The 13,914-nt window shown below is 38.6% G+C and overlaps 1 protein-coding gene across 2 annotated transcripts in view; it reads left to right on the top strand.

The window, feature by feature from the left end:
• Window positions 1-2,291: 2,291 nt before the first annotated feature.
• The window catches only part of TFPI (tissue factor pathway inhibitor), a 31,101-nt gene continuing 19,478 nt past the window's right edge, over window positions 2,292-13,914 (top strand). For both annotated transcript variants that reach the window (XM_026033741.1, XM_026033742.1), the window contains exons 1-2: window positions 2,292-2,401; window positions 11,173-11,292. In XM_026033741.1, coding sequence (XP_025889526.1) covers window positions 11,178-11,292 — 115 coding nt within the window. In that variant the 5' untranslated portion in view covers window positions 2,292-2,401; window positions 11,173-11,177. The remainder of the gene's footprint in view (window positions 2,402-11,172; window positions 11,293-13,914) is intronic.

Below are 13,914 nucleotides of genomic sequence, written 5' to 3'. Positions count from 1 at the left end.
CAACAATGCTGAGGTGGAAAAGACTCTTTGGAGCTTTTAGCCCATGTGTTGACAAGGGACTACCAGCCCTTTTAAGCTTAGCAGGGCCCAGCTCACTGGGCTGGTTGTGTTTTTCCTCTCAGGTTGCAGCTTATTTCCTTATGAACACTCAAAAATACCCATAACTTTTCCAGCCAGTTTCCATCCATCCATTCCCAGCACTGGGAATTAAGTTGTGATTTAGTCTGCTGAATTGAGGAGATAGGAAGTTCTTGCCTCTGGGAAGGTTTTAAGAACTAAGCAGTGGAAAAAACGAAGTAGTATCACTAGGTGGCAACAAAGCATCACAAACTGCTGTTCAAGGACACTATAGCCTGTGTTGCTGCTTCTATGGTATCTATGTAATGACCTTAAGGAGAGCTTGCATAAGCTTTTGTGTTTTTCCAAGTTGCACAGAAATTTGTCTCAGGATGGAGTTCCAAAAATTACAATGTATGCATAATGTATATATGATTYCTCATCTGCCTCCCCCCTCCCCTCCCCCCCTCCAAAAAAGAACCCACAAAACAGAAAAACACTTATGTTTCTGAGCTCTCTCATGAAGCTTCCTCCCCCATTTGTTTCAATCACCAGTCTTCCAGCTTGTAGTCTCGTATCAGAAGGTGAAACATGAATTATCCTAACTTTGAGCTCTCCAGAGCCAAAACTCTTTTGGGTAGGATTTTCTAGGATTTATACAAGGCCTTTTATTATTAGTCTTACTATTACATCTTTATTTTATCTTTCTTTACTCCTGCTTGCATCTGTTTACCAGGACATGCTGAGTTACAGAGATCATAAAAAGAACAGAGCTGCAAATTGGATATATTTCAASAGAAATGCAGTGTAAGCTGCCTTTATACCAGTGAATCATATAAGTGTCTTCCAGATTTTCCTTTAACTGTTAAACTCAAGCTATTTCATAACAGACCAGCACAGAGCAGCTGGTAAAACAAGCTGGAATATTAGGTTTGTACTGTGTGTTCCTCATGTCAGTGTAATCTGCAGAAACCCAGAAGGAAAGATGGAAAGCAACCTAGCAAGCAAGCTTGTAGGTACCATAAATAGTCTTTTCTTATACCTATCCAATCGAATGTGCAATTCCTACTCTTGTTTATCCAGCTAGGGCTGTGACTTCATCTGCTGTTTATGGGTGAGTTGGATTGCCTGGTCCTACTCAACATCCCAAACAGTTCTGTTTCCATCTTCAGTCTGCTTCTAGTCTGGTAGGTTATCGTGATGATGCAAATGAATCCAGAGATAGTCCTTCCTGCTAGGAGGACTAGGACCATAAAGTTAGGAGGACTGAATGTGAAAACGAGAGAGACACTAGCGAGAAAATAAAAAATCTTTGCTTCTCATGCAGGCATTTCTAAGCTGAGTCTACTGACTGTTAACTGGGTCAGTAGGCAAATGGATTTGACTACCCGTAAGGAGACTTAAATCCATTTGCCTGCTTGACCCAGCTGATTTATACTGAAATGTTCCAATCGGATTGTATTCGTGTAATTAGGAGCACCAGAGGGGAGGTCAAGGAAGCTSACAGCCAGCACTTGGGTGTGCCTTGAAGAAAGTTAACCTGATACGTGATTATGAGAAGGTTCAATCTATTTGAGCATGGTAAGAAGATGAATTTCAATCTTCCCTGAAGGTGATTTAATTTACTAATTTAATTGCCCACAAATGCCTAATTGAGGCACATATGATTAGTGACAGCTACTAACTGCATGTAAGGAACTGATCTTCAGCTGCTCCTTCTGTTGCTCTTATTATTGCCCCGAACTTGATTACAAATTCCAATGCTGTAGTGTCCAGGGATAAGCATCTGATCTCTTCCTGGGTGTCCCAAGATAATGGATAGCAGCTCAGGGTCCTCATTGAATTCTTCAGTCATGGGACTATGTGACACTTCAATTTGAGCACACTATGAAACTCTTTATGAACATGAAATACGTTTCATGCGTAGATGGTATGTTCTACCTCACTGCAGATTTGTCTTTGTTTTAAAAAGTCCGCAATGTATATAAAACAGAGGGACTATAATACTGCCTCCCCTGCTTTAAACTTTAAAAGTTCATTTACGGTTAATRCTATTGAGAGGAGAGTTACGCTCAACTGCAGGCAGATGTGAAAACTTTGGACAGGAAGCTTCCCTGCCGAAGCAGATCTGACTTGCACGCCGAGCGAGCGCGCCGTGCAGAAGGCAGAGCGGCGAGCGGCCGCTCGCTGTGCGGGCTGCAGGAGGATCAGGTTGCAGTTCAGCCTGCAGCCCGGCACCGCACCCCCGGGTTATCTGCAGCGTGACTGAGCGCAGGAGAATCCTGCTCGGCCCTGCCGCAGGAATTCTCTCTCTCTCATCCCAAGGACAGTTTCCAGGAGCTGGGTGAGTGCTTTGCAACAGACATCCTGTTTTACGTGAGTAGTATCTTTTCTTTAGTGGTTAGAAAGGAGTTTCTACTGCCGTGTTTTCTTTGCCGTGTTAGATGCAGCAGGCAGATGTTTGAACTCAAAACCCAGCACTAAGTGCTGCAAAAAAATTTTTTTTCCGCCCCTGTAAAACATGAAACAGCAGTGAAACGCATGGAACTTTCTTGTCAGTAATAGTGTTGCTGTTTGGCTCTGATATTCTGAGCTCTGAGATAGCTTAAGCGGTTTGAGAGAAAAAGTGAGCGTGCTGATTTGGATCAGTGAGCTGGAGTTGACAAAAAGCTCTCATTTTTCAAACACGGCGTCCGCAGCAGTACCTTTGAGGGAAGCCTGCTTCAGGTGGAATTTTCTGCCAAGATTCGCAAATCTAAAGCATATAACACTTGAAGCGATTAATGTTTTGAGAAATATCACAGCATTTTAGGTGAACCAGGTTAATCCGATGCTAATGCAAAGCAGATGGACTCAGGAGGTTTATTGAAGTTTTGAGGAAACTGAGAATCCGTGAAGGGGCAATGAATGAGACTAACAGACCTTGATGCCAATGTAAAATGAAGAACCAAGCAGAAACTCAGCTGTGTGGCTTGTTTGGTTGGTTCTTTTATGTAATATTTTGCTTTGAAGAATCAGCTTTAGTTTCAATTTTAGCAGCCGTGATACAGAAAAGGCTGATTCTCTTCTGTACTTAGAACATATAGCTAAAATACAGGTAATTGAAGTATAGCTAAAGTAAGGAGCAAGAGGTACAAAGCAATGGGAAAAGTAGGGAATACGGAGAACAATAACAAGAGGGACAGGGGGAGTGTGTGAAAGGTCGGTGTGACTCAGTGCTCTTAGAAATTAGTCATCAAAATGCTTCATGGAAAACATGTAAAGATATAAACCTTCCTTCCTGAATCTCATATGGACAGATGTAAAGACAGGAAGCCCAGCTGCCGGTTTGCCTTTCTCTTTGTAATCCTCGTTTCTTTAACTGAGAGAGTCCACAGCTCCCTGTGAAAGCAGAAAATTGTAGCCACTGTAAATTAAATTGAATTATGGTCTAAATTAAACTGGAGACCTGCAGTTGCTATTAATGACTATTAAGCAGTTTACTTTGTGCATAATGCTTGCAGTTGGAGCAGTGCTGAGGAGCTGTGGATGACTAAACACTCTGCTCTGGCCTTGCTTCCTGTGCAGTATGTCCTGTGTGAAATGGGACATAGCAAGTTACGGCCATTCCATAATTTAGGCTAGATCATCCCCTACTTTAAATTGAAATAAACTAATCTCTATGTGCATGATTTCACTGTGTATGCTATAGTTTATAATCTGGAGATATAAAGTATTTCATCCTTCAGGATAGTTTATAACCTCCAAAGTCCATCTGTATACTCATGCAGTCCTCGCTTACTAAGTTCCTTATGAAAACTCGCTTGTAACTCATCCAGCTAATCCTCTCAGTGTTGAATAACATACTGGCAACTACAGTTTTATAGTCTTATCTGAAGACGCTTTGAACAATTTATGATACTGAATTTATGCTTAATCTCATCTGGGAGTTAATATCAAAAGTCTAATGGTCAAAACTTATTCATGCTTTTATGGTTGAGTGTCAGGCTGAAAGGAAGATGAGATATATGCAAAACGGAGGCAGAATTTTTGTCGCGGAGGAAATTTTAAGAGATCAGGGAAAAGGTGGTCCAAATATACAGTAGTATGGGTAATAGTTTGCAAAGATACATAAGAAAAAGCTTCAGAACAGGCTATCAGAGAAGATTGGGCCTTTAGATAATTTTAAATCTTAGCTCCAGTTTGATTAGAGTAAAGTCAGTGCAGGAGAAAGCCTGGATTCAAGATTTAGCTTTGGGGGCTGTTCATGTGTTTTGTGTTTTTTGTTGTTTTCCTGCAGTACCTACCTGTTTTGCGTTAAATGCAGAAATGGAACAAACACTAGCCTGCGCTTTGGTAGGCCGCTTATTTTTAACTCCACTGATATGTTTTATGCTTCTTTTAAGCTGCTTTTTTTTTCCCCCTCTGTGGATCTTGAATTCCTTTCTGCACAGAGGGAACGCTGGCTCCTCTTACTCATAGTTGCGCACAGCCATGAAGTGAGGACAGTTTCTGGAAATACAAATAATGAATCTTTTTGGGTCAAAAGAGAAATTAACCCTGGGTCTCATTCTGGGAAGCTGTTCTCATACTCTCTTTTATCAACGGTGCTAACTGTACGTCCTCCTTTTCTGCATTTCAAAGCCAAGTAGTAGCTGCTTGAAGTGTGTTTTGCTGGTGTGTGTTTGGTGGGTTCTGAGAACATGGCCCAAGTGAGTCAGAGCGTGTGCAAGAAATGAGGCAGGAAATCAGAGAATTAGGAAAGCCTAACACTGGTAGAGCTTAGGGGTTTCAAGAATTAGATGATGCTTGTGTGTTGTAGTTACTGTCTTTGAGTCTTAAAATAAAAGTTCTAAAGAAAGCGGAACCGAATAGGTGTTTTAGCAAAGATTTCTGTGAACTGGGATCTGGATATCTAAGGCTTTTCCTTACACTTAAACCAGGAAAACGGTTAAGCAGCAGCATTGCTATTCTAATAAAAGCACAAATTACCTTCTGCCATGTGTTTCCTATGAAACTGTGTACAATAGATTATGGGACAGAGTATGCCTGGGGACTGCATGAAGCAGAACCATATGGAGAGTTGTGTGATTCCTTTCCTGACGATTATTTCACAGAAAAAAAACCTTCTATTTTTAGTTGTCTTAATTTTCTCTTGTGCCTCCTTTTTCCTTAACTACTTCCTGTTGCTGTCAATACGGTTCACTTCTCATTTTTAGTGCTACTGCCACCTCCCCTCACGTGAGCCATACATGACTGACTGTACCCCTGAAGCCACCTAGTTAGCTTTATTTGCTATCCAAATAAAACAAAACAAAGCAAAGCTAGGCCTGTGAACATGCTTATTGAGGATATCATCTGGGGGCAAGAAAGTTGAAGGATCTCTTTCCAAAAAACAAATTGTCCCAGAAGAACTGATTTTAATATAATTATATTGAGAATAGAAGTCATAGCAAATAGATTAGAAATATAAACATTATATCAAGGAAATACTTAGCTGATAAGTTTGTATGAACTTAACAGAAAGGCCTACAGAAGTTTATTAGCATTTTCTATAAACATTTGTACTTCCTCTTTGGCTGAAAAACAATCTTTTCCCTCTGTATTTGTGCAGCCTCCAGCACAATGAGGTTCTGGCCCGTGACTTGAACTTTTATGTGTCAGAGAAATGTTATTTGGAAAGGAGTAAGAGAGAGGTGGAGGGGAAAGATCAGGCTGAGGCTGCCTGTGGTCTTGGTGTAGTAAGAAGCTGGCCCTGCCATGAGAATAGGCTGCACTCGCCTCCCATGTGGGACACTGTCCCATTCCTTGTCCTGTTCCTTCATTGTCTTCTGCCTCCTCCTCCTTTATGCTGAAAGTAAAGCAAGGAAACATTAGGATGTTATAGTGGGTTTCAAATTTTGATCGTGAGCTTGTGTAAAGAGAAGAGTCTTATGCGTTCAAAAACATCCAAAGGGACGTCAAGTAGGACAGGTAGTGTTCTCCTGTGCCTGTCCATTGTATTTTCAATAACTGGCAGCTTCAATTTACACTTCTTTCACTTTACATTTCTGTGGTGTATGCAATGTGAAACCGCACTCAAGTGATAACAAATATACCCTGCCTTGTGACTTTGTAACAGCTGAAACTTCTAACTATGTAGTATGCTTTGCCAGTCAATACTGCTGACAGGAATGCAGGTTATAGACTTTATAGTACAAACATTTATTACTGAACTGCCACACTCCGTTTCTAGAAGTACAACTGATATTGCTGCTTGCCTGTGTTATTTCTTGCTTTTGTGCTCTGAGGGTAGCTATTACTGGGATACTGAGGGCATTCCCTGTTTGAATGTGGAATTATATGACCTATGACCCCGCTGTCACCATGTAGTTTTTGTCCTTTGCCTAAGCACTGTGCTGCATTACACGGTGCTTGGACACATCTCTCTGTGTTTAGTTTTCTTAGTCTATTCAGTGCAAAGAGCTCATGGGCTGCATTTTGGTCAAAATGTAGAGTTTACTTTAATTTATCAGTTTGGATGCATCTTATCTTGCTGGTGAAGAACATCAGTGCAGTTTCTTTTATGCTAAAGATACCTGGTGCAAACAATGTGGGTTTCATGTTACCAAGAACAGAAATAATTTTAATTACTCATCAGCCTCATGCATGTAGTTTTGAGGCTGAGCTAGTGTTTTCAGGTGTAGGAGGCAGATGCACAAAAAGTTTGTCCTGGCATTTGGGCTATACTGTCTATAGGATCTACTGGTTCTTAGGTCCATCAGCTTCTTGGCTGACAATGCTAATTGCTGCTTCAGGTTGAAAACACAGATCCAAATACTGTCTGGTTTCCCACCCAAGTGCGATGTTCCAGATGTGGTTTGGGTGTTTAGCAAAGCATAGCACATTTACATGCAATAGTACTTAAGTTTACTCCAGGAATGCCATGGGTGGACAAGGACAGGCAAGTGTGTGGCATTTGGTTGAGTGCCAGCAGTTAGAGCTGTGACATGGTACATCTCAAAAATGTATTAGAGGTTTTTATTTTTATGCCTATGTAACAGCAATATGTATATATTTTACACTTTGAAAGATGATTAAGTAAATATACAGTAGAATTATTTTCCAAGGCATTTCACAGCTTATAGATCTTGTTTTAATTGCAGTGAAGAGTTGGCTAACAAAGTCTTTGATGGTTTGAGGCTTATCAGGAATTCACATTTCTGATCTTCCTTGAATCCTTGAAGAACTTACCTTACCCTGCTGCTGTTGAGGTGCTGTACAGCTGATTTTCTTCCTGCCACATGAAAAGGTTAAGTTTGATTGTAAAATATTCCTGGTACACACATAGTACAGTGGAGAAGAAGCTGTCTTACAAGCAAGCAGTGCTCAATGCTGAAGTGAGCATACATACATACATATATATATATATTCACACACATGCACAAGCACACATATAGGTATACAAAAAAGACATCTTTTTTTCCAGGATAAATTGATCAGCATCTTGATAAGGAATAATGCTGCAAAGTACAGGATTTTTTTGTTGTTCCTGGTAGCAGTTTCTGTGCTTGTTCCTTTCTTTGTTTATTTGTTTGCTTGTCATGATGTGCTTCAAGTTACGCTGAGGAAGGGAACTTTTATTAACTCCTTGCAGGGGGTGGGTTTGGGAATGTGTTGAGGCTGCAGGATTTCAATAGTCTGACACTAATCAGCTGTTCCTAACTTTAGTGAGTCAAACTGAGTTCAGAAAATATTTTGCCTAAGCTGCAATTACCATTTGAATTTAAAAGGACACAGTTTTGCAAAACTGATAAATTATAGCATTTCTCTTAYGTTTACTACAGTAAATGAGCAAATATGTTGCTTTAAACAGCTGTAAGATGGAATCTGTAGTAAAATGCTGTATTTCTCTAAGCAGCCTGCTGACTTGCCCAGATGTGTGACAGTTACAGGTATAGGCCGGTTAATTCCCTGCTATGTAAGTCCTTGTAAATGACGCAAGACATCCTAGGGTAAATACTTTGCTTTAGCTTGGTGTAAGGAATAATTAAGCTACAGAAACATTTAAGCATTTCAGTACTAATATCTTTACCACCAATCCATTCTTTTCCCACATGGCCTTGCACCCGACAGTCTATTGGGAATGTATGACCCTGAGGGATGGTTTGCAGGAAGATAAAGGAGATTATGTTCTGTCTTTAGTCTTTGTAAGAGGACAGATGTGCCATTACACAGCTTATGTTTTCCCTCTTGGGAGATTTCCCGTTACTTTCAACAAAAAGCTGTTTTCAGGGAAATGAAGCAGGGAGAAGAGCAGAAATACTGAAATGCAGTAAGATTTTCATGTAGTTCACAAATTCACTTATTTATCCCTAGACTTGCAGGCTGATAATCATGAAAGATAACCCATGAGGTAACAAAATTTTATTTTAAAGAATCATGTCCAGATAATCAAGAGACATTTACTGAGGTTTTTCTGTTTGGCTGATTGATTCCTGTATTGTATTTCTTTGCTTTGTTGTGTTTTTCTTAAGAACAGACTTGGGGGAATTTTGAATGGTTGAGTAAAGATGGAGTTCTACAGTCCTGAAGCTATATATTGCAGTTTCCTAGGAAGGAAGGATCAAGGCCTAATTTTGAATGATATAAACCAAAATCAAATAGAATTTTCCCAAGCTAGTGGAAACTTTGCCATCGTGTTTGGAAGAGCACAGGCATAGAGAATGAGAGCTGAGTGTCCCACTTGGAGTTAATCCAAGGGCAACTGAGGTTGTGGGTAATTTCTAGGCTCTTTCGAGAAGAGGCTCATGACCGTGCCAATGATTGCAAGTTAAGGCTTCTAGGGAAATGAAAGTGCTTATAAAATGCACGTTTCCCATGTCCAAAAGAAATGCTCAGAATCTCCTGAGGAGAACACGTGCTGCTGCAGCCCTCAGGAACCAAAACTCTCAAAGGAAGCACCTGGTAGGTAGCAGAGAGGGGGAGAGTGGCCAGATAACACTTGGCCAACAGTTCTTGGGGTAGGAGGTAGAGTGCTAGTGTATGTTCCCAGCCAGACCTGGCTGTAATAGGAAAATAATTATCATATGTATTTGTCAGATATATCAGKAAGTGAATTTCAGATAGACTGACAAAAAATGCAAGGCAAATGACTGAGTGGGTTACACAACTTAAAGGCAGTCAGTAGCGTTAAGAAATGTCATTAAATCTAGATGTCTGGCATGGTAGGGTGAGCTGGTAATTGATGATGAAGTTAGCAGATGGAAGATAGCACAATGACATGTTTTTGCTCTGTGGTTTTCAGAGATATTGTGGATATATCCTCTGGCCGAAATGTAGCATTCAGTTGTAAGAATTGTAGTTTTAGTCCAGAAAAGCAAATGCAGGCACTATTGCTTTTTTTTATTWAAAAAAAAAAAAAGACTGTGGCTGTTGAATGTTTTCTAAATTTGTATTTCATAATTTGAGTATTTTTTTATGTGAAGAGTTGTTATTATAGCCCAACTAGAAAGCMGCATTTTTTTAGACATAAAAAATAAACTTAGACAAAGCTGTGTTAAAAATCATGAGTTCTAGAACAAAATGGGTTCTTCAATGGTTTTGAAGTTGTAGGTGGATGGAAGATTTTATATATCACTGTGTGCTTTAAACTTAAAGATATGAAAGACGTGTTCCTTTGCTTAGTTTGGCAGGAAAGCATTCTGATGAAAAACTCAGTGTGCTCATATTTTCCTGTTAAAATAACAATTCCCTTGATCTCTAAACTCAGTTTCTTGGCAGGGGGAACTTTTTTTTTTTTCACAACAAGGAATAGTAAAGGTTTTTAAAGGGAACTATCTATAAATAGTTGTCCAAGTAATTAGTGCTATTCATGATATGCAGGAGGGAAAAATTATCAGGAGAGCCTGGAACCTTCTGGTTAAGGCTTTGCTTTGAGGTTGAAAATACAACTGTGACTTCTGGCCCTGGCACAGTTTCTGAGAGGCTGTGACAAATTTGTTAATCTTTACTGTGTCTSTTCCACCTTCTTGGGGCTTCCTAGCCTTTTGCTAGTGCTTGCATGTTTTCTTGGATACCACAGCTGTAATTTAGCTCTAAATCCATAGCCAAAGTAGTATCACCTAAAGAAAAGTTTGGTCTGTCAAAGGCACTTATTTATGTTGGCTGCTGCTACAGCACCTTCTCCGGGCCTGTTCTGTAACAGTGCATCCCAGGCTCAGTGACTGGTCACCTCTTCTCCTCGACCACCCTGCTGCCCTCCCTGCTTTAAGACCTGAAGACCAGAAACTTCCTCGTCCTTAAACCCTTAACTTCTATTTCATTAAGTATGAAGTTCAGTGTAATACTTTAGAGAGAGGTATATGCATTGAGAGTTTGCCATATGTACTTTCAAAGAAATATTGATGTTACCTTCTAATTAAGGGATTATTAGAGGACCTTATGGTAGTTTGAAAATGTGTTTCAAAAAATACAGCAAAAAATTTTGAGATTTGTTCTTATATGTGCATGCACAATTCAATAATTTAATCTTTGGCAACTTGTGGATACCAGTTGTCATGAAATGAAAGTATCTTGTGATCCTATCTGATAAATGTCTCTACTTAGTAAATGTTTCAATATTAAGGGGATCTTCAAGATAGAAAATAATTCATAAAATGTTAAAGCTCATGCTGCTAAAAGTTCACTAGTTCTTGGAAAATAAAGGTTACAGGAAAGTTCAGGAAATCAATGCTAATTGTTCAAAATAAAATCATACTTTTGATGATGAATCCAGAGTACATGTGGACAGAATGTTTATTGGGAAGGATTAGAAATGTCAATCAATTAGCATAACGTAATTGCTGGGGAGATTAAAAGTATTTGAAATAGAAAACTTCACACTTTATGCCGATAAAACTGACTTAATTATAGCAGCAATGCCTTTAATCTATTCCAAAGATAGGAAGATGGAATTGTAGCTAGCTGAACATGACTAAAAATCTCATCCTGTTTTCCATTGTGCTTGTGATAGAATTATACTGATGTAACTCCAATTATTTCTAAGGCTCACAATTTATATAATTACCTTTGTAGCAATGTACTTCATTGCTAATAATTTTGCACCTCACTCACTTGAATCTAACTGTGTGTTGTCATTTGTGTATTTCATCCCAGGAAAGATGAAAGGAAGAAAGAGGGGATGTTCTTTATCTTTAGCCTTTATCTTCCTGTTCGCCTGGATCATCGGGCATGCAGCTGCTGACTCAGATGATGACAAAGGGGAGGATGACCCAGGTACGAATTTACAAAACATGACATGGAAAGCTCTCAAACAAACCAAAACCCCCTATGCTGAAATGCACTCCAGATGTAGTTTGGTTCTGGAGAACTTGGTGGGGGGGGACTTCCTCAAAGTGGAACTAAGCAAGCAACAATGCTAAAAGAGCTCTGGGCCATTTTTCTAATGGGGATATGCTTGGAATTTGACAATATGAGTCACTGTTAGGACTGGGGAGCTTCTCGGAGTCTTACCCCTAGAGAGCCATTGGTTGTTTTCACTTCAGAAGTGAATTGAGTCCTATTTCAATACCGGGTGTCATTGYGAAAGATTTTGATTTCAACCTAAACAATTTTGAGAAAGTAGGAAAGTGTACATTTGGGATGTTATTAAATTTTCTTTTCTCCTCTGAGAAAWTTCTTTAAAATGGTGATGTATTCCTCAAGCTGCAGAGAACTATCAGTAGATACTTTGCCACTTAGAAGCCTGACTAGGAATGGAACTTCAGGGAAGCTTTTCATGTCGGCACTCTTATTTGTCTGTCATATCTTGTCCAATTTCCAGACAGATTATTTCTGTCAGTCCTTTGCAGGAGTGTTCATTGAGACAAAAATATTAATCCTTGCACGATCATGTCTGTACTACAAATGAAGACAGGGCTTTAGGACTTAGTCATCACAGTTGAAAAAATGAGTCATTCTTCCTTAAGCATCTGCTTAACATCCTTGTGTAACTGGATTGTTTCATCAAGAAGAAATTTGCTTCTCTTTAATCCCTAAACATGTAAATTCCCTTTTCCTATGAAGGTAATATTACATTTGCCTTTGCTCTGCTTATGCAATTCTCTTTAAATAAGATCTCACCCACAGCTGCTGTTCATAAGTGTACCGTAACACACCTGAGCAAAGAGAAAAGGAATTCTAGTTTAATTATTGCAATGTACTGGATTATTTTTTCCGTTTTGTCCCCTTATGCTTTTATTTTAGCAATAAAATAAAAATGTATTTTAAAATAGTTCTTTTCTCTATTCAAATATTTCACAACCAGTCATTTAAGTTTATAGAATTGGAAGCTAATTGACTGAGGAACAGTTCTGAATGCTCAGCTCCAAACTAAGAAAACAGTCAAATGTGATGCTGAGTATTCAGCTGTTGCTGTTTTTGTGACTACTAATGATTCACTTGAAGTATTTACAGAAATGTATCTGTGCAGTGTTCTGGTAATATTTCTATATAAGAATTAGGTTGCTGCTACTTAAAATTTCTCCTGTAGTTCCTCAGGAGTAAAATTTTGTTACCAGCGAATTTAACTGCAAAATTTCATAGGCTGCAGTTTCACTGATAGCATTTGTTTTCTGACATAAACAGTTGTATAATATTGAAATATTTCACCACAGAGATGCATTAAAATACACATGTATACATATACGTTACATATACATTGAAATGTATATGCAACATGAGGTGTGTGCAACCATTACAGATAATTTCATACTTTCTGATCACATTGAGTACAAGTGCTATATAAAAGTTTCTTTGGTGTATACTTGTTACTATTTAAATTATAGTAATAGTTAATATTACAAGCCAAGTCCAATAGGGTAAAAAGGATTTTCAGTGTCTTCTCTCTTCTGGCAATAACATTGTCATTTCTCCAGGAATCAATTACAACAATAAAAATGAAACATACATAGAACACTTGATTTTGTATGCTATTCAGTGATACCACTAGTGGTTGGGAGCCCTGTAGTTGATGTTCCATCGTCTAAAGCAAATGACTCATAATGAGCTCAATGTGCTTTTTATTCTAATATGAAATTTTATCAAAAAATAATGTAACTGTTTAAAAGAAAGGGTAGGAAACACATGGTTAGGAAGAGCACTTGCTGTATAGTGTGTGGGCGGGAAGCTGTCAAATTAAACTGACAAAGATGGAGAAAGAAAAACCAGTTATTCATTAGTGACAAGGTGCTTAGTTTTGATATCACTTATCAAAGAAAGACATTTACAGGGAAGCCTGGAAAAATGACAACCAATCTTTAAAATTAAGGATAGCCACAGAAACTTATATAAGTGTGAGACCTTGTAACTTAAGCAAACATAACAGAAAATTTTCTGTTTAAAACTCAGTAATATCTCAGTTTCAGTTCTATACAGTGAAGAAGCTTAGTTCTATTTTAATTTATATAGTTTGTTCTAAAAAGCATCTGCAGTAATGCTGTTCTATTTCATATTTATTGTGCCATGGGTATAATGCAGAAATCAATTCCCTTTCTAAWTGAAAGAATCTATCTTTAACCTGCAGCCTTACAGATTATGCTTAGGTTCTTAAAGTCTCAGGTTATGTCTGAGGAAGAAAAAAGTACTGTTTTTACTTATACTAAGGTAAGAGAATTACGGGGAAAAAAGCAACTAGTATTCCTGTGAGATGTTATTCACCAGTTATGGTTTTATAATATTGCTTACTAGCAAAGTAGTGCTAATTAGTGTTGTTTAATAATAACGTTTGCTTTTATCCTCTAAGTTTCATGTGTCCAGGGCTATTGTGTGACTTGTGTCATACTGTTTTCTCTAGAGGGTTTGTGCTGCTGTTACTGCACGTCAGTGAACAGGCAGTAACTATGCTTTGAGCTGCATCTA

This window comes from Nothoprocta perdicaria, unplaced genomic scaffold (assembly GCF_003342845.1).
Source record: "Nothoprocta perdicaria isolate Ctin4 unplaced genomic scaffold, notPer1 scaffold_132, whole genome shotgun sequence".
Lineage (NCBI taxonomy): Eukaryota > Metazoa > Chordata > Aves > Tinamiformes > Tinamidae > Nothoprocta > Nothoprocta perdicaria.
This window is presented reverse-complemented; position numbering and strand designations above follow the sequence as displayed.